Source organism: Papilio machaon, chromosome 19 (genome assembly GCF_912999745.1).
Source record: "Papilio machaon chromosome 19, ilPapMach1.1, whole genome shotgun sequence".
Taxonomy (NCBI): domain Eukaryota; kingdom Metazoa; phylum Arthropoda; class Insecta; order Lepidoptera; family Papilionidae; genus Papilio; species Papilio machaon.
The window spans coordinates 742,584-768,861 of record NC_060004.1 but is presented as its reverse complement, the minus strand read 5'-3'; the positions used below and the strand labels follow the sequence as shown (position 1 = coordinate 768,861).

The 26,278-nt window shown below is 35.2% G+C and overlaps 1 protein-coding gene across 5 annotated transcripts in view; it reads right to left on the bottom strand.

The window, feature by feature from the left end:
- Nucleotides 1-26,278, bottom strand: part of LOC106708283 (GTPase-activating protein CdGAPr) — a 60,691-nt gene that overhangs the window by 12,675 nt on the left and 21,738 nt on the right. For 3 of the 5 annotated variants that reach the window (XM_045682362.1, XM_045682357.1, XM_045682358.1), the window contains exons 1-6: nt 5,254-5,412; nt 1,312-1,409; nt 1,093-1,166; nt 915-1,018; nt 547-688; nt 171-351 (exon numbers count right to left, since the gene is read on the bottom strand). In XM_045682362.1, coding sequence (XP_045538318.1) covers nt 171-351; nt 547-688; nt 915-1,018; nt 1,093-1,166; nt 1,312-1,409; nt 5,254-5,307 — 653 coding nt within the window. In that variant the 5' untranslated portion in view covers nt 5,308-5,412. Of the gene's footprint in view, nt 1-170; nt 352-546; nt 689-914; nt 1,019-1,092; nt 1,167-1,311; nt 1,410-5,214; nt 5,413-26,278 lie in introns of those variants that run through there. The other 2 variants (XM_045682359.1, XM_045682361.1) reach the window with 2 other exon arrangements.

The following is a 26,278-nucleotide window of genomic DNA, read 5'->3' as shown; positions in this document are numbered from 1 at the left end:
ACACTGTTTTTATAGTTAGTTCTTTTAGAAAATATTAGTCAGATTTTAAGATTTCTTGGGCATAACAATGCTAAAAACAACTACAGTCCGATCTTGTGGTACTTGGACAATAGCAGCGGGCCTGTGAGTGAGTAACGAAGTGTATGACGTCATTGTGCAGTGTAACCAACCTGTGCAGCATGTCGTCCAGCTGCAGGAAGTTGTCCCTGCTGCGGGTGAGGGTCCACTCGCTGAGGCCGGCGGGCTCGCTCCAGCCGTGCGGCTCCCCCGCGCCCGCCGCAGCCCCAGCACCTCCTCCGCTCTCCTGCTCGCCGCCACTCACATGCGACCTCACACGGAGGCATATCCACCCTGAAATCAATCACAAAACATTGTTCAACTTAATTTTTTTTAAATAAGGCCTTTAAGTCATGGTTTTATCACTTTTTAATTGTGGTCCTTCGAGGCGGATAAATTAAATTATGCACTCTCGAGATAAACATTGGAAAATTGATTGATGTGTTTGATACAGCTATGAACATAATATAGTGAAACATTTGTTATTACCCTCGCTTGGGTCGTTGTCCTCGCACTGTTCCTCGCAGGGCACAGTCTGTATACTGAGGCCGCCGAGCGAAACACGCTCGTAGTGAAAATGCGCGCACTCCTCAAGCTTGGGGAACCGGCACGATGGCACTGGCGGTGGACTCTGTACACACAAACAAGATAGCACACAAGTTCTAACATAGCATTAAACTGGTGGCATCAGTAAGCCCACCAAATTCATAGCATCCCGGTCGGAGTTGCATGCAGGAGCTCTCTCAGCACTCTCGAAACTCATTAAATGGTCACTAAGAGCATCCATTAGTTTACGTAAGTTACTTACTGACTTTAAATTCAGCAGGGACATTGATAATCAAACTTTATAGACAAACCTCATCGTGAAGATCGAAGGAGATGGAAGGCGGCGGTGCGGACTGGCTCATGGCGATGGCGGCCGGCAACGGCGCCACGCCCAGCGCCGACACCGACATACCGCCTGCATCACACACGAGATTTAGCTAAATGTTACACACGGGAAAAATAGATCTGTAGTGAAAGATTGGTACTAACCAGATGTATCCCGCTTGTCCGTATCATTGGAGACGCGCGTCGAGCTTCGAGACTCTGAACTGAAGCGAACAGATCTAAAGACAAAATGTACTAATTAATAGATACCTTTATCAAAAAGCACTTTGAGACTCTCCATACTACGTAGGGAGCTATGTGTGCGACAGGTCCTTAGGTCAGGTTTTTTGAGGTTATGTTGTTTATGTTAACTATGAAAAATACCTGTGGAAGGCGCCGCACTGCGCGGGGTCCTTGTCGGGCTCGGCGAAGGCGCGCGCCGCCAGCGACTGGCACGACATCACCGACCCGTGCGGCGAGCCCTGATAACACAACACATAATATACCGTCAAAAAAAATTATACATAATAAAAATTGTGCAACGTTTTGTAAAATTTCTTTATTATAGAAGCGTAATTTTTGCTCAAAAATATTCGTCATATTGGACATTTAAACACAATCGTACATCTAATATATAAAATTCTCGTGTCACAGTTTTCGTCACCGTACTCCTCCGAAACGGCTTGACCGATTCTCATGAAATTTTGTGAGCATATTCAGTAGGTCTGAGAATCGGCCAACATCTATTTTCATTTTTTTTTCTTTTTTTTAAATGCGCGCGGACGGAGTCGCGGGCGACGGCTAGTCATATATAGTTTATTTCATAATTTAATTATCCAGTCATCTGTCGGAAAGAAAAATAAAAGTATACATGTCTATATTTGAAACGCTCAATATTTCTCGAAACTATACAACCTTATACTTCTCAAACCAAAGGTCCAACTTTTGATATAATAAACATTTGTAATTAAAATCCCTAACTTGGAACAAAGAACACTTGATGTTGTCCTAACAGGCGTGTGCCAGCGAACATAAGAGCCGTCAAGTACACACCACTAACGATCCCCATTTCTTTTTTCCGCGAGGACCACTCAGCAGGACCACTTCGATAGGTGCATTGATTGTTCCTTAACTGTAGTCGCTATTCGTTTGGTTTACCACTTTATATTTTCATTATTTTGTACTTCTTTAAGTCAAATCTTCTTCGTTTATTGTTTTGTTTTATTTTATTTTATTGACTACAGAATAAATGGCTGATTTGCTATAATTTTGTAACATTAATCTTCGCATCCATATCCATGTTTGTACTGTACTTGCGAACGTAACACGAAACATAGCAATTTGTATTTACCATTTATTACTTGTGTATATAACATGAGAACTAAATAGATGACGTCACAGCTAAGTCTAATAATGTTATTAATAACTTGACAGAATACATATCTCGTTGTAGTAACACATGTAAAACATTCTTTCTAAATGACGTCATAAAATTATATTTATGTAGTTAGTAAGACATAACAGGATATCAAGTTACGTCCTACAATAAATTTGTCCGTCCGTACGTTTTACGATCTATATCAAACGCACCCGTGTCATAGATAGCGTTAACCTATTTCCTTAGATTTATGCCGGGACATAAAAAACTTTCCCTAATTTTTGTAACTACGTTTGAAATAAGAATGTGCAAAAACCCGCGCCATATTGCAACCGTCATAGCTGTCAAATGAAAAGACTGAAATGACGGAAAATGTACGCATATTCCACATGAGTGGGATAAGGACAGGTATATTTATATATTCCAGTATAAATAAATATTTTCTAAACATTTCATTTTAACTTGAATCTAAAACTTCATAAAATAAAACATACGCAAATAAATTTTGTTGTAATCTGTATTTTATCTAAGAATTCTTCAATAGATTGAGGTCATCGACGTGCACATTGTTATTTGAAATGTACTATACTATATCCGTATTCAGTATAAACGTTCGTAATATTTACTCCTCTATTTCGAAGAGCCTCTGATGTTTGTTGAAATAATAAATCGTGGAGTAACGTAGTTTTTATTTTATTTTAATGCATTCAAGTGAACGCGATCCCATATTACAATATTATAAGAAGCTTAAAGCTTGAATTTCACTGTTCAGTACAACATTGATTGGTAAAAATAAATAAGGAAATCATGGACGGAACATATAATTTTTTCTAATCCAAATTACAGATAAAAAAACATTACAAAAAATGTTGGTAAATGTTTGTCAATATCATTATACTTTTTTTTATACTACAAGGTGGCAAACGAGCAAGCGACCACATGGCGAAGCGACCGCTGCCCATAGACATTCGCAATTGCAGATGCGTTGCCTACCCTCAATCGACGAAGGAGGAGACGCACAAAAAGAGAATATTTAACCTACTTATTCATCTCCTCCATCAAATCCACCTCCCCTTCCCTTCCTTTCCTTATAAGAAAAGGGTGGGAAGGGAAAGAGGATTAAAATTAGTCCTCTGGCACCACACTCATCAAACAAAACGCGGAATTACTTCCACTTCACGCCTGTCTTCTGTGTGGTAGTGGTATTTCACTGAGCGAGGCCAATTCATGACAACGGATGTTGTTGTTGCTGGCGTCTACTTTGTATGAATGAATTGTTAGTCACACTAATTAAAAATTACAAAATAATACTTTCATGAGAACATTTCAAATGTAACACAATAAAAATCCCCACTATAACAGATCCAAACGATACTTTGCAACATACAGACACATGACAAAACACTACATGCACTATATGTATATAATTGTGAAGAAACTATTACATGCAATTATTAATAACAATGTGTCTTATGTATTATATGACATCAAAGAAATAATTCAATAAAAAGTATTTGTCTAAAAACAAAGATGAATTAATTATTGTTTAATAAAATGTGTTTTAAAGTTATTAGATACTAGCTGTCGCCCGCCCGAAAAAAAAAAAACGTAAGTAGCTTATGTGTTCTTCCATACTATGTTCTACATCTGTGCTCAATTTCATCAAGATCCGTTGAGCTGTTCCTGAGATAATTTCAAACAAACATACATCCATCTAAACTTTCATATTTATAATATCAGTATGATCTGTTATTCATGTTTAATAACAAAAACTTGTGTTATCTTTTAATATCTTTTTAAAACTTTAAAGTATATGATATCAGTCTTTATATTCCATTTTTTGCAGTGAAATGGCATTGCAAGCATTTTCATAGACATGGACATTTGCAAAGGCGCTACCTAACTTTATTTGACAGAGGAGGTGACGCACAGAGATAGGATATTTCTCCTTCCTGTGTGTTCTCCGTCACCAAATGCGAGGTGCATTCCCTACCTATCCCTTATTAACTTATCTAGTCTTTTTTTGTTTTGGTCACAACCTTGGTGATCTCTAAAAGTAAATCAGGCGAAGCTTACTCTTTGACTGACTTTAAAAATATTACCTAGACTAGATTCAACATAAAGATTACACAATAAAATTGTATGAAAATGTTTCAAGTGATATATCACTCTTATAAATGTCATCTTACAAACACTTCTTTATATTCAGTTATGTTTTGTATAGAAAATGATCTTATTGTACTGATATGGATACTTCTATGAGTCATCAAAGAATTGAAAGCTAGGATATTAAGGCATAATGATGACTAATAAATAAATTTTACATGACAGACCTAGAAAGGTTAATTTTCCTGAATTTATCAACCGTGCATCTCTGATCTATTGTGATCCCTAAAATGGCTTTATGAATTTTAAGTTACAGCAACCAAAACTGCATATTTATGCTGAAAGCTATATGAGCCATACAATAGAATTTATAAAGATTATTTGTTTTTGCAACATAATATTGCCAGCGTAAAACTCTTCAATCTCATTGTAACAGGTTTAGGCTGCTTTTAACATCCCTCGGTTCATTGTAAAACCTTTATCTGCCTTTTGCTATTACTCAATATACAGTTGCGGTCAATTTGTATAGCGTTTTACACACATTGGTATTTAAACTACCATTTTTTTGTTAACAGATTATGCTCTGTAACACTGCCTACGTATAAATAGACAAAAAAAAAATATTATTGTGAATTTAATATTTATTAGTTTTAAATCAAAACACAGCACAAAGTTAATATTAATCACAGATCAAACTTGAGGATGATAAAATGAGTAACTCAATTCAGCATTACAGTCAGTAGTCATGTTATGAGATGTTAGAAATTAAATTAAAAATAAAAACGTGAAAGAAACAAACATACAGACAACATCTATACAGCCAGCTACATTTGGCGGCTCACATTCTGTCCGCAGAGTACCCAGCCATCAGAGCACACTCCAAACACCCGCCGCATTACTGCCACAAGCTTAATGTCCACGATTTTCTCCACAAAACTGCCATTTAGTTCCTCTAATCCCACACTCCACACTTTTACAACTAATATTGTTTTTTTTACATTCTATTTCAATTTGTAGTTCTATTTATTATTTATTATTTAAATACACAAAAACGCATTTGGCACTGCTTTTCAGACACGGAAACTGTTTTTGTGGTCGCTTTGGCACGGTGTAAGATCAAAAGAAGCTATTTCGAAATCTTTTTGCAACCGAGAACACTGTAAAAATTGCAACCGCTTCACGGACCAAAAACTGCACCGTGGCCGAGAGGAGAAGAAAAAATAAACGACGCGTTTCGTCACTAAAAACAATATTTACCGTGGAACTGGGCTACAAAACAAAAATAGCAATCGAAATCCACCGCGGCGTATCGAGCCCTACTGAGTGCCTTTAATACGACATTTTCGTGCGAGCAAATCATTAAACCGTCGCTAATTTGCTAAATTACGAGATAATTAAGTCAGGAAAATGCTTTTCCATTTAAATAAAAGCGAATCGTAACTCAAGGAATAATTCGATTTGACAGCGGCGCGCGCCCCTCTCCCCGCGTCAGAGTAATTCCGTCGCTCTGCCATCCGGTCGATTTCAGTGTTGCCAGTATAAATGCGCTGATGCATTTTTAGGTAAAACAACTGAGAAATACGCATAAATATTTTTATTTTTATTTAGTCATTTCTTTTGTGATGTGTATATGAAAACAAGTTTAATTATTACTTAATACTTGCCGCTTTTCACTTTTAATTCAAGTATATAAATATATAACAATCGCCCATTTAAAGATGCTTGTACATGATTTAAGCATTTTAGATGTACTTGCTATAATATTCTAGATACATGAATTACACGCTACGCTTTTATTGACTAATAAAATAGTATAAAGATAATTTGTAATTTAAAATTGTGTTTACATTATCCTTTAGAAAATAAATCAAAAGGACGGTCAAACAATAAATACTGGTTTTAAAACGACAAAGAGCAAGTACATAGGCACATCTGCTGGACATAAGGCGAGGGTGACGCAATGTCGTAATTATTGCTGTCCTTGTAGGCCAGTGTACGAATTATGGTCTGTATGATCCAGACAATTCAAAGTCATAAGGATGCTTCTATTAATAAGCCGAAACGAAATACATATAACTAACATACATTATTATATGTATGTATAGTTTCAGTATTGCCCAAGTATGTACAAAATAAGTCGATCTATGCGAATGATTTCTTTTCATTTCATAGATTTCTTTAAATGCTTTCTGCATTAACTTGATTTCACACCGTAAATATTGATAAAATCACTAAATAATCGCAAAAACAAACTAAACTAAAATCAACTCGAATAGCTGATTAGTAAAATAAACTCCTGCTCCTACATTCGTACCTAAGTAGAGTTTAGAATTTAGATATAAAAAAGATAAGAATGAAAATACGGTATTGAGTATAAGCATATGGTTTCTTTGATTTATAATTAAGGCATTACAACATCGTGTCTGTCGCAAATGAATTGCTAATTAGAAGCTTTAATTAAACACGTGCTGCGGTGATGGGTGAGTCACGCACGTTGCAGGCAACACCTAGCCGCCTCCGTATCCGATGCTGTACATTGACGATCATTGGTTGGAATGGTAATCAGCTCCATTTCCCATGTTTGTGTGTAAAAGATCATTGAATCGGCTAGCAGATCAGCTCAATTTGTACCCGCATAGAGTTATGATCGGTCTCCCTGCGACTCGCTGGCGAGCTTCGCGTTGAAAAATCCAGGTAACATTTTAGAGAGCAAGTATACAAATGTAAGCCATGACGTATTCTAATTTTGTACAAGCATCTTTACAATTCCGACGTTCTTCTTTATAATCCTCTAGGATAGGACCCAGGTCCATGTTTTTAAGATATCGACGCTGGAAAGCATAAAAGCTGTAACCCTTACAGCAACCCTTACAGGGTTACAGCGTTTATGCTTTCCAGCGTCGATATATTCCCTGGGAACATTGCGAATAGTAGAATCTTTTATCTTTTATATAGAGCAAGTAATAAATATATGGACGGACTTATATTACTTATACGATAAGTTACTAGTTTCAATATTGACGTTAAGACATAAGTAAGATATGTATGCTTCAGTGGTTTGAGCATGTCGAAAGGAAAAATTAAGAAATTTGCATGAATATTTGTTCCTAAAGTATGTTAATTAGTGAATTTGAAATATCCATGCATGATTTTGAATTTTAATTAATCAATTAGATGAAAAGAATTGACTCTACTGGTTTTTAATTTTAAAAATTTGTATAAATGCGGTATTTAATTATAATAATGCTATACTTTAAAAATTCATACAAACGGAAGTAGGTCTCGCGTTCATTACTCAGTCTTGGCTTGACATACAATAGGCTTTTTATCGCGCCAGCAAAAGAGGACGCGGAACAGCGTCAAGCGTAAATCAGTATCAGAACACAAAAGATGTTTTAAGATTGTGCGATGAAATATTTAATCGAAAATTTATTGAGAGAACTAGTTGTGTAAATCAATTCCGTTCCGCAGATTATATAATAACAAACTTACAAAATAAGTAATGCGCATTCGTATTTAATTGATTCGTATACGATTGTTTTTCAGTGTATTAATTGGAACTATAGAACGTATCGTAGAGCATACGATGGATTGATTCGTCTCAGTTTCATCCATAAACATGAACACGGCTTGATTAATTAATTTGTTACGGTATATTACAAATGCTATTGCTGATTGAGATATCTGGTAGTACACTTTTTTATATCACAGCATACATTTTAATATCATTAATTGCGATGTGGATATCAAAAAACTTACTAATATTATAAATACGAAAGTTTAGATGGATGAATGGATGGGTGTTTGTTTGAAGTATCTCCAGAACGGCTCAACGAATCTTGGTGAAATTTGGCACAGATGTATAATATAGTCTGAAAGAACACATAGGCTCTTATTACGTTTTTTTAATTCCGCGCGGACGGAGGTGCGGTCAACAGCGAGTCGACTATATGTTTACGTTTCTAAGTGGAAGATGCAGTAAGCAAAAAATTTACAATGTTCCGTGTAGTTATGTAACTTTTTTATGATAAACAACAGAGATTTGTTTACGATAACATTTAATGTTAACTGTTACGTCGACCTAAAAGTTTCAATTTACTGACTTCCTACCTTTGAAATTGCTTATTACAAAATTTTTGCTTAGAACTTCTATTTATTACAAACAAGTTCCTAGCATCAAAAAATAAATAACAAACAGTAAATTATAAGAGTTAAAGTGGAGAAATATTTTATAGATAGTCTTGATTACTGATAACAATTAACTTACGTAACACTCAATAAGTGTCATGATAAGTAAAATAAGGCAATGGCACAAACGAAATGCACACAAACACTCATTGTCGACCTACGATGTATCGCACAATATGAGCGGCATCGCTTCTGAGTAAACTGGTTTCTGTGAAGTGTACTGTGTAAACGTATTGTTGACGCTTGTTATAAAACATGTGTTCACATAACTAATTATTACAATGGTTTCTTATGTCTGTACCAATACAATACATTTACTTTATTACTTTAGGATTAAATTAGAGACTGACTAGATGGTTATTTCTGTGTGAATACAGTTAAATAGTGTTGCAGGCGCTTTAAGTTCGTGACTCGTTTTACTTCGATTTAATGCAAGTATCAAGTAGGTTTACTCCAAATAACCTGGTTTAAAAGTAATACATAATGAAGTAATAGAAGCAAAACGTAACCTAACGCTACAGGAACAGCGCGACGTGCGATCTGCGTGGAATCGTTACCAGTCAGTCATTCCCTCGCTCCCGATTTCGAACCGTTGCGACTATATTCTACACAATGTTGCATGAGAAGGCTCGTGCTCAAGGCAGGGTTGTATCGATCGAATAAATAAATAAGTACTTAGGCCTTACATTTAAATATGACTTCCATTTGCATTTGTACTGCGAATATTAAGTACAAGTAAGGGCCAAGACCTTCGGCGCTGTCTATATCGCTTCTCCAAAAAGTAAGAGGAGATTCTCAATAAGTCTGCATATTTTTTATTTTCAAACTTTAGATAAAAGAAATAATCTATAAAACCATTTCAATACTACTTGGTAGCAATTATTCATGATGAATTTGACATTAATTCTAATGACCGCCACATCCTCACTTAATTGATCAATTTCTTTCTTGAAATTACAAATCATTACTAAATCATATGTTATATCATAATAGTAGTAAAGTTTTGCTAATTTAAATAAATTTTCGGGAATTTTTCTTTAATCTGGCAACCCTACGCTAACGATGCGTTCGCTCTTCGCGCGCCACTTCCATACTGATGCGTTCTGCTTCCACGGGCAACGCGCTACCGGCTTACCAGTGAAGGCCAAACATGCTTATTTGTTTTATTTTAATTAACCACTAACTATATAAAAACAAAAATGACTACAAGTTATATATTAATTAATAAAACTAGATTTGTAAGTTGTATACCATATTAAGAAAACATGTCTTATTTGAACATTAAAAAAAATATATATTTTCCGACATTCGACAAATAACTTTTACATACATAATAAAGGACAAAATTCAATACCCTCGTCTTATTCCAATGGGAAGCCATCTTTTAAAACATTTGCAGTATCAGATTACTGGATTGCCAGTATTTCTATCTACATCTTGTCTAAGAACCGTTAAGAACTATCGATGCATGAAGCCAAGTGACCTAGGTAACCACTCGAGGCGGAACAAACGGGGAAGTGTTAAGGTTGAATGATGCACCTAGGCACAACAATGGCCGTACTGACGTCACGATTTTCTAGGGTCAATGTTTGATTAACAAGCGAACGCACGAACAATGGGCATAGGGCTTCGTAGACGTGAGGGCTTCGCGAATGGATTGTTAAAAGCAATTTATGTATAATTTTTGCACCATTGAAGCAGTATTAAAAAAAACTGTAGTTAGAACTCAAGTAGGTACATAATATTGTCTGTAGCATATAAATCTCTAGAACTTGTTTAATAATAGACAGGGTATAAATATTTTTTTATATTACAAGGTAACAAATGAGCAAACAGTCACCTAAATTCGCCCGAATAGCGAAGAAACTGCTGTCCATGGCCATCTGCAATTGCAGATGCGTAGCGTACCTTTTATCAATGGAACAAACGCAAAACACTCCAAAGTACTCCGATACCTTCATATTGTACCTTATTCGGCGACGGCACCTGACAATTAGTATGGCTTCCGAGCTACCGTGACATACGTGATTGTCCACACGGCCAGTCATTCGCGCGACCACGTCCTGATTGTGGCATCGTTTAAACTCACATTACCACTAATGGCGGGCTTAACGAGCCACGAGGGGCGCGCCGATGACATAAGCTGGTCGTATACTATCGACTATTAGAAGCGATACCTATGCGATATACACAAATCTAACGCTAAAATTAACAAGTACTACAGAGATTATTCAATTTATTGCTTATCAACGCTTATAAGTTGATGTTTATATCGAGAGCGCAAATTTTCATCGCTGTACAAAGTCTTGATGGACGACTACCCTTACATCACTGTCACGATGCTACTGGTTTAGCTGAGTCAAACACAGGCTGACCCGGTTATTCTATCAGGTTTTGAAGCCGGTTCGATTCCTAAACAAGACATGTCAAATGGACCAACCACGTCCGTGTTTACTTCCGATCTAAGAAAATATCTCTCGATATGCAAGCAAAGCAATGCCATATTTAATTATTTAATGTACTGAATCTATAATAACCCTTACTTTTATAATTTTGTCACGTCTATTCTGTCTACTAAATATATTCTTTAAGTGATCTTTATGCTCGAGTTTTTTTTAAATCTTTTTTTTAGAATAGAAACAGCTTTTATTTACATCTTGATTCCTTATGATATCATTCATATAATAATGACGGACGTTACAATACGTGTCGGCTTGTATAAACTGGATTTTTAATTAACCGTGAGATCGCGTGCTTTGTTTAACTACAGTAAGTAGCGGTGGCTCGCTTATAATAATAATTAATCGTCAACATTTCGCATAAAAATATTAATTAGTAAGTGAAAACGCATAATATTCATTATAAAGAAATAGCTGTCTAAATTAAAAAAAAAACTCAATTAGTAGCCTATGTGTTCTTCCAGACTACATACATGCCAAATTTCATCAAGATCTGTTGAGCCGTTTAGGAGATACCAAACATTTTAAAAAACATCCCTCCATCCATACATCTAAACTTTTGCATTTATAATATTAGTAAGATAGTATTTGTACTATTAAATATACAATTAATTTAGCTTTGGCTGAGATTACAGTTTTCTAGACAGGCGATGGTGGCGCCACAGTGGCGTATCCGCACACCTCGCTTCTTCTACATTCACACAAGCAGTTATTATAGATACAATACGACCATTCTTTTTTATTAATTTAATATCGATATAATGGCTAAAAAACCGTTCAAGTACCCTAACGACAAATCTCCGGTATTAGTATGTAAAAATATCGCCATTAAACTCATTCTCGTAGACAAAAATAGAGACAACAATAGTTGTATCTATGTAAAATCTACGTAACATGCAAATGTTACGTGAGACATCAAAATCATTATCAACATCAAATGCTTATGAATGACTACTGGTAGGGCTTTCAACATTCTTTACATAAAGAGTAACTTGTCAATTCTTTGCTCCTCCTAACCCTAACTCCTTAGCATACGGGGAAAAAACAGGAGCAGTAAAGAGAGTATTTAATGAAAAAAGCGTACTTCTCTCTAACAAGCCGATGGTGTTACGGATATCCTTCTGCGTCGGATCCGCTGCTCATTTGTTACCGACCACTCACAATGATCCGAAGACAAAGATGTCAAACACGTAGCCCAAAATGACCATGTAAATAAGATGGCAAGTGGCAACCCTAACTGGCGTTAGCACAGTTATGACCAGGGATGTGTGTCGTGCAAAAACTGTTTGCACGGCGAATTGTCAGCGATTTGACGCTGCCGGAGCATGACAGACACGTGACGCGGATACTTTTTTTACATGACTAATCGACACCTGCCGTCATAGTCAATCATTTAATGTTACAAGATATTTGATACGCCGAAGTTAATGTTTTTCTGTAATATTTTAATGACTAGCTTTTACCCGCGACTCTGTCCGTGCGGAATAAAAAAATAGAATACGGGATAAAAATCCTATGTCCGTTTCCTGGTTCTAAGCTACCTGCCCATCAATTTTCAGTCAAATCGATTCAGCTGTTCTTGAGTTATAAATAGTGTAACTAACACGACTTTCTTTTATATATATAGAAGATGTATGCTCATTTAAATGTGTCTAGTACTATAAAATAGGCTCTTCAACAATTTGTGATGACTACAGGATTGTATGTGTCAAATTTATAACGAAACCCTTCGCTCACGCACCTCAAACAGGTATCGGTAGGGAAAAAAGCCACATCCACGTGCTCAAGGGGTCGGAGACTTAAAGGGCCCTTCACGCGGAGTATCGAGACGTGCCCTTTGTCGATAAGGGTAATAGTATGCCCTTTGGAACACGATCTGACACTTTTGATTCCGAAATATGATACCATGAGTGAAGTGTTTAGCTTATTTCGCTAATAAGATACTTTGGAAGACATTTGGATCAAATTACGGCTTCGAAGTCATGGTTAAAAAAATAGTAGATGAAAATCTTAAAATAAAGTTTAGTGGAAAAAGACACTAAGGTCAGTTCTTCCTAACACTCACACACACAGTTCTTATTTTATAATCATACAATTTTCTTGTTATTCATTATCATTATAAACAGTTATTTCTCAATCGTCACGACCACCGACGAAGACGGAATTAAGTTGTGATATTTTCGATTCATGTATTTGTCATTTATCCTTTCACTTTATTACATTGACTCATACATTACTGTAAAGATTGTTTTTTTTTGTATAATTCTGAATCATTTAGTAAAATGTTAACTTTACTTCCACTTCACTTCCCTAAACTTATCGGTATGCTAACAACGTAACTTTTCAATCGATATTTGTTTTACAGTGGTAGAGGCCAGCAACAATATCTGTTGCACGAATAGGTCGGCTTAATCGGTGCAATACCATACTCACACAGAAAATAGACAAGTGGAAGTAATTCCGTGGACAATCTGAAGAGTGTGCGTGCTGAAGGCCTAATTTTAGTCTACTTTTCCTTCCCATCCTTTTCTTATATGGATGTGAAGGGGAAGTGAATTTGACTGAAGAGGGTACGCATACAAAGGTGTAACATTCTCTTTTTGTGCGTCTCCTCTTCCGTCAATTAAAGATAAGACAACACATCTACAAATACAGATGTCTATGGGCAGCCGCTCGCTCTATTGCCACCTTATAATAAAAAAAACGATATTCGTAAGTCCGACAAACACGTGATGGTCACGTGAATAGAAACAGTGTCTATTTGCATTAATATTCTCCATATTACTATGTTAAGTTCTGTCTGTCTGTTATGTGTACGTACGTAAAGTATTTTATCAATAATCGGCTCAATGGTGACATGGAAAGATTATTCTAATACCGAGTTGCTAACGACGAAGTGAAACCTTTCATACAAAGTATTTGCATGATAGTCTACCACCCCATGTCTAGTATTTTTTTTTTATATTGCAAGATGGCAAACGAGCAAGCGGCCACATGAATTGACCGAAATGGCGAAGCGACCGCTGCCCATAGACATTCGCAATTGCAGAGACGCACAAAAAGAGATTATTTAACCTATGCATCTCCTCCTCCATCAAACCCACCTCCCCTTCCCATCCTTTCCTTATAAGATGGGAAGGATGAAGACGACTAAAATTAGGCCTCGGGCACCACACTCATCAGACGAAACGCGGAATTACTTCCACTTTACGCCTTTATTCTGTGGTCGCGGTATTTCACCGGGCAAACCGGCCAATTCATGCAACGAATATACTGCCTCGTAACATATTAGACTTTATGTGTCCGTCTTGCAGAACTCTGTGTATTATTACTCTTACTTTCATAGCTGTCACCTAATGATCTTCAATGCGAGATTATAACACGATTAGGGTTGCCACAATTTCAAATTTGATACGAATTTTTTGGGTCTTCATGGTGCATATTCAGGCTATTCAGTCTTCAGATCAGAGTGGTTGTTCTCAAACAAGTTACTGATGCTTTTTTCAAAATACATTAATAATGTACTCCTGAATCTTACAACAAAATGATTCCTTACACATCAACAATGGCGCAGCTCAATTCTTGTCAGATAAGGTCCGTGTCCGCATACGATGGCAGATCTGCGCGAGGATAGTTGGCGTTATTTGTATGAGTGGTGGCATAGCGTGGCATAGCACATATGGCAATACATTAGCATACAATGACGGGTGAAAACGCGCAGTTTATGCCATACAAAAATATATAAAAAGTACATTCAAACCTATAACTAAGTAGAGTAAGTTGAGTATGTAAAAATCGAAGATAAGTTTTACGATTTTTTTTTTTTTTTTTGATAATTTTAGTCGTACTTATTAACATCAACAAAACCCATTGCATTATAAAACTTACTTGTTACAATTTCAGCAAAAAGTTCTTAATCATTTTACCTGCAACAAAAAACCCCGTTAATATTATGAATGCAAATATTTAGAAGGTATCTCCACAACGGCTCAATGGATAGATGTAGAACATAGTCTGGCAGAACACATAGGCTTATTAAGTTTTCTTAATTCCGCGTGGACGGAGTCGCGATCGACAGATAATAAAACATAAAAGGTGAAACAGTGTAATAGGATTTTTTGAGTATTACTCTACTATTTTTATATTTGAGTGAACACAAATTTAGCTAAAGGTAAACAACCGTTTATCAATGCGCCCTCGACTTGAGGTCGCCGGCCATTTCTCAATGAAATTATATTTGCATAGCTTATATCTTGTGTCTATTTAAATTACTGTACTGTTATATACTGTAACAATTGTATAACATACGTCAAGTTGTCTAGAGTTTGATTATTTGTTTTTTTTTGCCATTTTGCCGTAGTGAGGTTATTTATAATTTAATTCCCAGTTATCACGCGTAATGAAGCAATGTTTGAGTTTTTCCGTGTGTTCGACGAAACACATAGAAACATAGCACATTTAAATATACATGGATTAGTATATTAAGAAATAATCAGAAGTCTTGAAGTGAAAATAGGTATTTCTCACAACAATTATTTTTAAATAAATATAACCGTATTCTATATCAATTTTCTTAATTTTAAGAAAATTACCAAGCATAAAACACCAAGAGACAAACGTGGAAGAGTCTTAAAGCTAGTTTTTTAAAAATTAACAATATAAAGCACAAAAGCGAGCGTCCTTAGTCTGTAAAGAACTCTCGCAGTGGCGTGGCTCTTTGTGAGACTCGTCGTCTAAGGGCTATTAGCACTGAACTGTTAAGCCTTTGTTTTATACATCTTTTTTATACGTCTAGTTTTCTGATAACGTGTAATCATTATTGTTACGTAATTACATCATTTACTGTCCCACTCTGAGTGCAGCAGTAAGTAGTGCCCACTAGAAACAAGCGTGGGCGTGGACACAAACTGTCGCCCCCCTAGCGGAGAGTAGTAACACCGGTGCGTGACTGTCAAGCGCACTTTCCCGCCACTCTCTCCCGCCCAGGGGCGATTGTGTAACCGTTTGATTATTCTAAGCTACGCACATCTATATGCGTTCTCTACTCTATATGGATAAAGAGTTAATAAATGCCACAAAACTGATCTTCTTTCCTTTTTCCCTAGTTACTCCCTAAGTCGGTAATATTTACTATCTTAATATATATAAATCTCGTGTCACAATGTTTGTCCTCAATGGACTCCTAAACCACTTAACCGATTATAATAAAATTCGCACACCATGTGCAGTTCGATCCAACTTGAGAGATAGGATAGTTTAAATCTCAAATTATAGTCGCAATTTTGAGCATATTCAGTAGGTCTGAGAATCGGCCAACATTTATTTTTCATTTTTTTTTAAACTGCGCGCGGACGTAGTCGCGGGCGACAGCTAGTTCTTTAATATATTTCTACTGGGCGTCATATCTGAATTAACAACAATCTGTATTATTTCTGGTTTGTCACACTGGCTTCTTAACATGTATTCCAACAGTGAAGACATAGCTGTTACGCAACATCTTGCACAATGAGACTACAATTATGACAGATTGTCTTTGTCAACAGCTATATTACATAAATGCATCACAAGATGTTATCTAGGTGAGGCTAGTCACATTATAAAAGTCCATCTAACCGGTCTTCAGTCTTCAGCTTTCTATGAATTACGTTATTAACACCGACCACGCGGCGTTACGTGACCACATAGATATACTGGTATATCTAAAACTGTGATACACTAAATTCTAGATCACTGGTACATCAGAATGATTATAACTGCATATTAAATTAAACAGCGCTAATAGTCTTTGAACGATATATAGCGGTGGTGGGTTCGAATACCGACATTCAACTATTATGTTGAATACTTGATCTGAGTAAATCTACTTATTGTGCTATATTTAATATTATAACTTTAGTCAGTTGATGTCTATGCTTTCCTTTTGCGTGAACAATCTTACTAATATTATAAATGCTAATTTTTAGATGGATGGATGTATGTTTAAAGGTATCTCCGAAACGACTCAACAGATCTTGATTAAATTTGGTAAAGAGGTAGAACATAGTCTGGTAGACCATATAGGCTACTTATTACGTTTTTATTTTCGCGCGGACGGAATCGCGGGCGACAGCTAGTTTATCTATAAAGACCCGATGCCGTGTCAGACATACGACAGAACACAATTAATTCTGTTTTAATTTATCGCTAAACATCCATTAAGCGTTCCTGTATATATTTACACTTTATTGACAAACTAATATGCGTTCAATTTGCAAAATTTGGTCTAAAAAATAATTTCTAGTCAAAATGGTAAGAAATTTTGTCTGAAATCTACTTTCACTATATGCAGTTGACTTTTTTAAATATAATTCAAATGAAAATATGCAAGGAACCGAAGATATTATTGTTACTAAACGAAATCAAAACGATCTAGGATGATTTTCAAAAATTATGTATAATACCAGGATCTTGAGTTGGCACTTCGAAGGTAAGACTTCTCATGTTGCCGACGTGCCACATTAAATTCCGAGTAATGTAGTTACTTCCTACAAATGTTCTACTATCCTATCAGAATGCATATCTAACACTAAACCCCAGGAGGATAATGATATTGTAAGACCATAGCTTATATCCAGTATAAGACTTATAAACGAAAAAGGAACGTAGAACACTAACCTATGGGTTTAAATCGAGTAGAAGCGAAACAGTAGCAATAAAAAGTCTTGGCTAATCATCTACATTCAAACTAATAAATCAAACAGATAAACACGCAACATCCCACAGTAACCGTCTCAGATCGGACGGACAGTCACGCGAGCAAGCGCACGCAAGAAGCGGACGAAGGTGTACTACTGGCATACATACGAACATTTACATAATTATATATACGGACTCATTTCCCTCTCGAATGTCTCGTTTTGGGCATAACACTAGTCTTAATAGAACTGGAACTTGTAGTAACATGTTTAGGAATTGCTAATTTGTAACACTTTAGATCTTTTAGAAGTTAAAATACGAAATTCTGCATGTTTCGAAACAAAAATCGATGATATTTTGCTTAACTAACTGGATTTTTGTAAAAAGCTGACGCATTTTTAATTTTTCGGTTGCTGATGTTGACTTTACTTTTAAAAATACATTGGAGATAGAGATAAATCGACCTGGAGAAGGAAAAGCTATGGTGACTCCGCATGAGTGGAACAAATAGAGGTTGATGTACAAGATGATGTTGGGTTTTCTTTGATCGAATTTGAAGCAGCTTCTTCAAAGAACTTTGGCCCCGTAACTGCAAGTAACAGATGTTGATCTCGAATCAGGAATATATTAACATAAAGATGCCACATTATCATTTCCGTTTGCAGACGCATTAAATATTCATTGCTATGATCCGGCGGCCTTTGACAATTACGTCGCATACCCTTTGTTATATTCTCACGTTAATCTTATTGATGTAACCAGAGTCTACCAGTTGCAACCAGTAAAGTCTGCTTTTATATTACAACGAGTTTAAAATCTCTGCATCAGAATCTACATTGCTTAAGTGATCATATCATGTGTTGTTTTTAATACTTAAATCGCTCAATTTCTAAGCATATTGTCAATGATTTGCTAACGACTTTAATCGTGTTAAATTAAGGTCCGTGTATTGTCAAAAATGACTTTTATATTGAAAAAAGTCTACAATGCTAAACTGGTACGAATCGCAGTGGAGTATTACACTGGAATATTTCCCCATTTAGTTTATAAAAAACTAAGTAAAAACGTTAGTACACAACATAAATTTTTTTCCGACTTATGCAACGCGACTCACTATTTAATGCCCTGAAAACTTATTTTTAACACCCTCACAAATTACAGCCGCAATTTGCGCATCGTAAAATTGCTGGTAGGGTCTTTCCGGTCAATGCAAACCACCCCTTCCCCACATTTTACCCCTTTGACTGAAGCTGTGTGAATTTTTGGCTGCAAATTTTTACCGCAAAATTTGAAGCCGAATTTTTAGCCATATGACTATTTTAATGTAACGTTAGGTTTATGCATTGGTTGCTTTGCATTTTTCATGATATTGTACAGTCAACATTCTCCTAAATAATGTCCATAAAAGTTGATATAAAATATTTTAAAATTACAAAGCATCTATTTGGTAATTCTTGAATATATTTCAATTGGACATCACAATGCGCATGTCATATGACTTTATTGCACTTGACTGCACAGGTCATTGTTACTGTGGGCGACTTCGTCGAGGTCTAATAATCCATTATACAAGGACAATCGTTATAATCTTGTGATTATTTTTCAAATAAACCCTACAATTTCCTACATGATCATGCATACTTTTTTAACCTACGTCGTCTATTTCAGCTAAAGTTTATAAGTTCGAAATTGCATTTGAAGCCTTTTAACAATCTTACATTACATTATAAATGCGAAAGTTTGGACGAAATTGTGCAAGTTTGTACCACGTAACTGTACAACGGATGAATTCTTTTCTAAGACCACGATTAGATTTTTTGAGATCCTAGAACAGCTTTACAAAAGTTATAACCATCAGACTAACCAAGTTTTTATGGACTTTTCAGTTAACTTCTACCAAATTATACACACGTTAAGACTCCGCGTGGGCAACTTTAAATTAGACTTTGTCGGACACAATCATTCTATTTCCGAGGCGACCGTCCCTTCAATTAGCTCAACACTTTAATACGATGATGAGATCAAGATAAATCTGCAGCCAACGTCATTTTTTAAATGAAATAATTCGATGAATTTAAACTATAACAAAGAGATTGCTCAGAATTTAGTCAGTTGAGAGTGAACTCTAGTGACTACCAAAGACGTTCAGGTAGAACCAGTAGGTTGCACGGAACAACGGGACTGGAAGGTGTACAATTGAAAGTAAGGTTGAGGTTTTAACAAAATTTAGAAAAAAACAGTATCAGGGGGTTTATCGGTATTAGTAAAAAAAGATGTCTACGAGACTAAAAATTTTTTTGAATGTTTGGTTTACACACAGCCTAACGCCGTGAGTAATGACCTCGTACTTCATGTGGGATGAGCCCTCATCAAATAAAACGACCTTGTTGTCAAGAATGCAAGCGAGAGGAACACAATAACAATAGCTATTGTAAGATTTATAGCCAGAAAATTTACAACGTTGTCTAAAGTTACTTTAGAAAAAATTCTTTTCATAGTTCTAAAATCTAGGTTAAAATAATTTAAATTAAATATTCACATGACTAAATATTCTAATGGCCATGTGACCATTTGGCGTGTCATAACGGTCTGCGAGTGCTCGACTTTAATTTAACTAACAGTAATCGTGTGATATAAAGACTGTCCCACACAACAAGCCCACCAGTGGGCAAATGTACATTTATGAATCACTAAAAATATAACGATTTAGTTAACATAGGGTCGAGGGATTTGTTAACATTTTAGTTTCACCGTGAGTTTTAACGGCAAATGAGTAACCAGCGACCTGGATTCGCCGAAAGAGCAAAGCGACTGCTGCCCATAGATATCCGCAATTGCAGAAGCGTTGCTTACCTTTAATCGACCTAGGAGGGGACGCACAGAAAGAGTACGTTTTGCCTTCTTATGCGCCAATTCCTCCATCAAATACACTTCCCCCTTCCCTTCTTTTCCATATAAGAAAAGTAAGGGAAAGAAGACTAAAATTAAGCTTCAATATTTTATTCACTCAAAACAGACTACAATATGTTTTTTTACATGTGTTTGAACAGTGGAAACTCAAGGCTCACACAACTTCAGTTTAATCAGATATTAAGTAATCAAAGATCGTATTAAAAGTACAGCTCAGGTTTAAGACGTGAAATCATTTATGTCTGATATTATATACCTTTAACAAGCTATTATAAGACAGCAACAGTACATATGTACTAGTTCTTTTATATTTGGCAAATAGTATATAATACATAAACCTTTACCGTACGAATATAGACCTAAAAGTCCCCTCTCGTCCTTACAAATAGGACATTAATTAACCTAGGTTTACATTACCCAAGTTTAATATAGTGGTTAGTAGTGGCAACACCATCACTGAAGTGGTTTACATGAGCGCGGCAAAGCAATTACTGCAGTAACGTAATCAAGGGCCGCTCTCGCCTCGTTCCAAACTGTTAAATGATTCACGATCACGTATGGATAGTGTTACCATGCTAAATATTCACAGACGCGTTAATTCTGACATTAATTTATAGAACCTTCGTATGTAGGGCACTCTCTACCTACTAGATATTTTAGCGTAGTAATCAACGTTTAAGTGGCACGTCGCAATCTAGTGTAATCTTCTGTTCGACGTGCCAACTTTAAATCTACTATTTTTACATACTTCTTCTTGTTGTTGATAAAATTTCGTCATTGTGATAAGGAAAAAAGCACCTTTCGTAAGACTTAAATGCAACCTTACGTATTCCATATAGCACATAATGAAATCTTTTTATACTCATTAATTTCACGTAAATTTAAACCATTAAGAACTTATTATTCTTTTAGAGATGTTATTTAAAAAAATATGATGCTCATCCTTATAATTTACAAGCTTTTTCCTAAGACTCCGTCCGCGCGGTATTAAAAAAAAGCTTATTATGTTCCTCAAGACTATGTTCTACATCTATGCCAAATTACAGCGAGATCCAGTGAACCGCTCTGCAAATACCTTCTAACAAACATCCATCCATCTATCCATCTAAACATTAGCATTTATAATATTAGTAAAATAACATCGGTATAAAGAGGCAATCAAGTGTGTCATAATAAAAAAATCATCGTCCATAAAAACATGTTTTCTAATGAACATATTGTAATTGGTATGACCGTTAAATGCCCGACGGCTCGGCGGAAAACGCCTCCGTCATTGCCAAGGTCACAGGTTCAAACACCGACCCACAACGGTACTGGTATAAAGTTTTTTTTTTTATAAACTAACGCTTGAGAATTGAGGCTAAAAAATGTACTGGAGGACTGACTTACAAACCAGACCTGTAGATCTTCCAAGATGAACTAATCTGTCCAAGGTTGTGGAAATTCTTCTACTATGACAGGAAAATGGAAATACAGGGAGGAGAAATGTCCTCTTTCACATCCCTATTTTAGCGAAATCAAGTGACTGCTTGCTTGTTTGCCACCTAAATCTATTCTTACTAATATTATAAATGCGAATGTTTAGATGGATGGATGTTTGTTTGAAGGTATCTTCGAAAAGGCTTAACTGATCTTGATGAAATTTGGCACAGATGTAGAATTACACTGAAAGAACACATAGGCTTATTATTACGTTATTTTTTAATTCTGCACGGACAGAGTTTGCGGGCGTCATCTATATATTATAAATAATTGTGTAATAATTAATAATGTAATAATTGTGTAACTAACACGACTTTCTTTTATATAAAAGTAAGTCGTGTTAGTTACACAATTTATAACTCAAGATCGGTCGAACTGATTTAGCTGAAAATTGATGGGGAGATAGCTTAGAACTAGGAGACGGACATAGGAACTTTTTTATCTTGTGTGCATTTTTTTTATTCCGCGCGGACGGAGTCGCGGGCGACAGTTAGTATAATATAAAGAGGAAAGTTTAGACTATTTGATTGCATTAAATAGGTTTCAAAACTACTGAACCGATTTGAAAAAACCTTTCACTGTTACGTAGCTCTATCGCCGAGTGACATAGGCTTTAATAATTATAAATTTTTTTTTAAATAAATAACGCGTCTATTTTATAAGGAATTATCTTTTATCCTATGGATATTGGTTATATGTAACATTATAAGTTTAAAGGATACCGCATAACTGTTACCTACATGAATTACAGAGTGTAAATGGACAAGTAAAAAAATCTCAAACAAAATGCACTAAAAAGAAACAAAATAATGACATGAAGACTTCTTTCTTTCTTTCTTCTCTCTTTCAAAAACCCTCTAAACTCTAAAGAAAGTTCTCTTCTTTCTTGTAACATGTCTATATTGTATAATTATTGTTATTTCGCAGTCGGTGTCGGCCGAAGTAAATAGGTGACATTTTATATTTGAGATGTATTAGACATACTTACGTTTATGTCCCTACTTAGGCCGAAACCGACTCCAAAATAACAATAATTATACAATATAGACATGTTACAAGAAAGAAGAGAACTTTCTTTAGCGTTTAGAGGGTTTTTGAAAGAGAGAAGAAAGAAAGAAAGAAGTTTTCATGTTATTATTTTGTTTCTTTTTAGTGCATTTTGTTTGAGATTGTTTTTTATGGTACTTTTCAATGCATTTTGTTTGAATTTTTTTTTTGTTACTTTTGAGTGCATTTTGTTTGAGATTGTTTTTTTTGAAGTCGGCTATTTTTTTTTTTCTTAAAATTTTTGTTTTATTTCACAATTTTTAGTGAATTTGAAGTTCAATTACAAATTTCCTTAATACATATTATGAGGAAAGCAATAAGACAAATAAAGAAAAGGACTTTCCTATTTAATATGTGTGTACTTCAATTCAAAAACTAATTTAGAATGCAGCAGATAACCACTATTCCCTTAAACAATGAACTAATTATCAAAATCGGTTTACAAATTGAAAATTAACGAACTAAAACATCGTAGCTTGCCTTTAATTTTGTCCAGCCGCGCGCCGCAGTAGCATTTTTGCGAATGCGCGTAGTTTTTAATCATTTAATATCTTCCAAACTATTGATCAGAATTACATAGTTTAAAGGCTAATGTAATCTGCATTTAATACTCTAGCCATCAAACATATTTATTTGGATAAGGATTCATATCGAATATAATATAATAGCGCCGTAAGCTTGCGACGCTGTTTTTCGTGTGCATTTTAATCGAAGTTGGTTCACAATAACATGGTTTTTGTGAGACATCCATAGATGATAGATATATGCCACCTATCCTTTTATTTAGCAAATTTAAGGATCTATAATTACTCCATACGTCATTTTAATGTAGGTCATATAGTTTGACCTACGTAAGCCCAGAAAACAAATTTGTGCTATTCATTGTAACGCGATGTAGCATTTATCGTTTCCGCGTAATTTTATTATTACGATATCTCCTAAACTATTAGACAAAATGATATAGTTTCAACGGCAAATATAATCTACATTAAATTCTCTTGATAATGAACATATTTATTTACATAAGGGTTAATACTGAACTTGAATAATAGCGTCGGAAATAGGGCATGAATTTAATTAATGTTTCTAAAGAAAAAAATGGTTATTGTGAGAAAACTATAAAAGATAGATATATGCTATTGCGGACTTTTATTTAGCACATTTAAAGAGCTACAATTCGCCATACATCATTTTTATGTAGGTCTTATAGTTTAGCCTACGTAAGCGCTGAAAGCAAAAATGTCCCTAATTTTCGCAACAACTTTTGAAGCTATATTCAAAATCTACTAGTCTTCTAGTTATTTAAAAAAAAAAAACAAAAAAATGGGACCCACCTGCAAGCACTTCCTTTCGATTAAAATAATTTTTATCAAAATCGGACCACCAGGGGCGGAGATTCGCGGTAACACACATAAAAATAAAAAAATAAAAAAATTCAGTCGAATTGATAACCTCCTTCTTTTTGAAGTCGGCTAAAAAAGCGAGACAAGCGCTTAACACGACATACGAGGAAAATACTTACTTTCCGATTGATTACATACTTTATATAATAAAAACATATAATTATATACCTAGCACGAAGAACTTACGTATATATTGGGGATATCGATTTAAAGATAACTGAAGTATGTAGGCTTACACTAGATTTTACGGGTATCAAACTGCATTGTAACATAAACCACATTGAACCACAGTCGTACAGTGAAGATGGTTTAATCTTACCTTGATTATAAATTTCCATCCCTAAGTCAAGTTGAATTAAAAAGGTGTATTCACAAGATACATGGAGAAAGAGAGACACGTAGTTAATAAAAAAAACTCTGGAAACTATGAGCTACTTGTGTCAAATATCAATGTTAAATTGCTATAATAAGTAGCAAGGTCAGCTATCAATATAGAACATCGTGACCTTCCAAATGATAAACGACAAGAAAAATTACATTTCATTTGCTAACACAAATATAAGTTCTTTGAAAAGAATTATTGAACGATTTTTTTGTCATATTATAACATGTTTCTCAATTTTTTATGTCGTATGCGGATTTAGTCCATGTTTGATAAAAAAAAAAAAATTTGAGTTTCAATCGATCGGTCAGTTTTAATAAAATAATATATCGTTTATAAAAGACTAGCTGTTGCTCGCGACTCCGTTCTTGCGAAATTAAAAAGACAAGTAGCTTATGTGTTTTTCCAGTCTATGATCTACATCTGTGCCAAATTTCATCGAGATCCGTTGAGCCGTTTTGGAGATACCTTCAAACAAACATCCATCCATCCATATTAGTAACTTTTAAAGATTTTTTTTTTTGATTTTTTTATCGTCAAGAAACTGCATTTTAACATATTGTCTTTAACAACACATCATAAATGCTTTGAAAATTGTAATCAGGAATTTCTTTGGTGGCCGCAATACTGAATCTAGATTGCTTTCATTGAAAAACTTTGGATGTAAGGCAAGTCTTTGATCATATTTAAGATAACTTCACATTTCTAATAACTCCCATGTCCTTACAGAGATCATAGATATTCGTCTAGAATGAAATAAAGCAATATTAAGAAAAGAACCATAAAGAAAAAATCTCTTCTTTTTTGTTGACAAGATAATGGCAAATGAGTAAGTGTTTTTGCTTTCAAATGTCACGTACCATGGCTACACACAAACGAAATGAGAACCTCCTTTTTGAAGTTGGTTAAAAACAGTTGCGCATTCGACTTGTAAAGACAAGTTGAAGTTGTTTAAAGAAACAGAGGTTTTAGTGACAAAAAAAAAACATTTTGCTGTTTTAAAATATTTTTAATACTCGATCATAGACAAAACAAAATCGTTATACGTTATAGTTAGTGGGAACTGGGATCTCAAGGCAATATTTGCTACGAGTATTTTTTCACGTCAGATGATTGTGTCGCTAGGGGAGGTAACCCGGATCAAAACCGTATCAGGTAAGTGCGAACGACTTTACAGCGGTGGAAAAGGGATCTTGTGTAACGGGTACAGTCACGCACAAAATGTGCGAATTTTAACAATGTCGAATTATTTTTAACGGTTAATTTTAGAGAATGTTTACCTTAACATGCGGTTAACCATTTCACAGATATTGTACAAAAG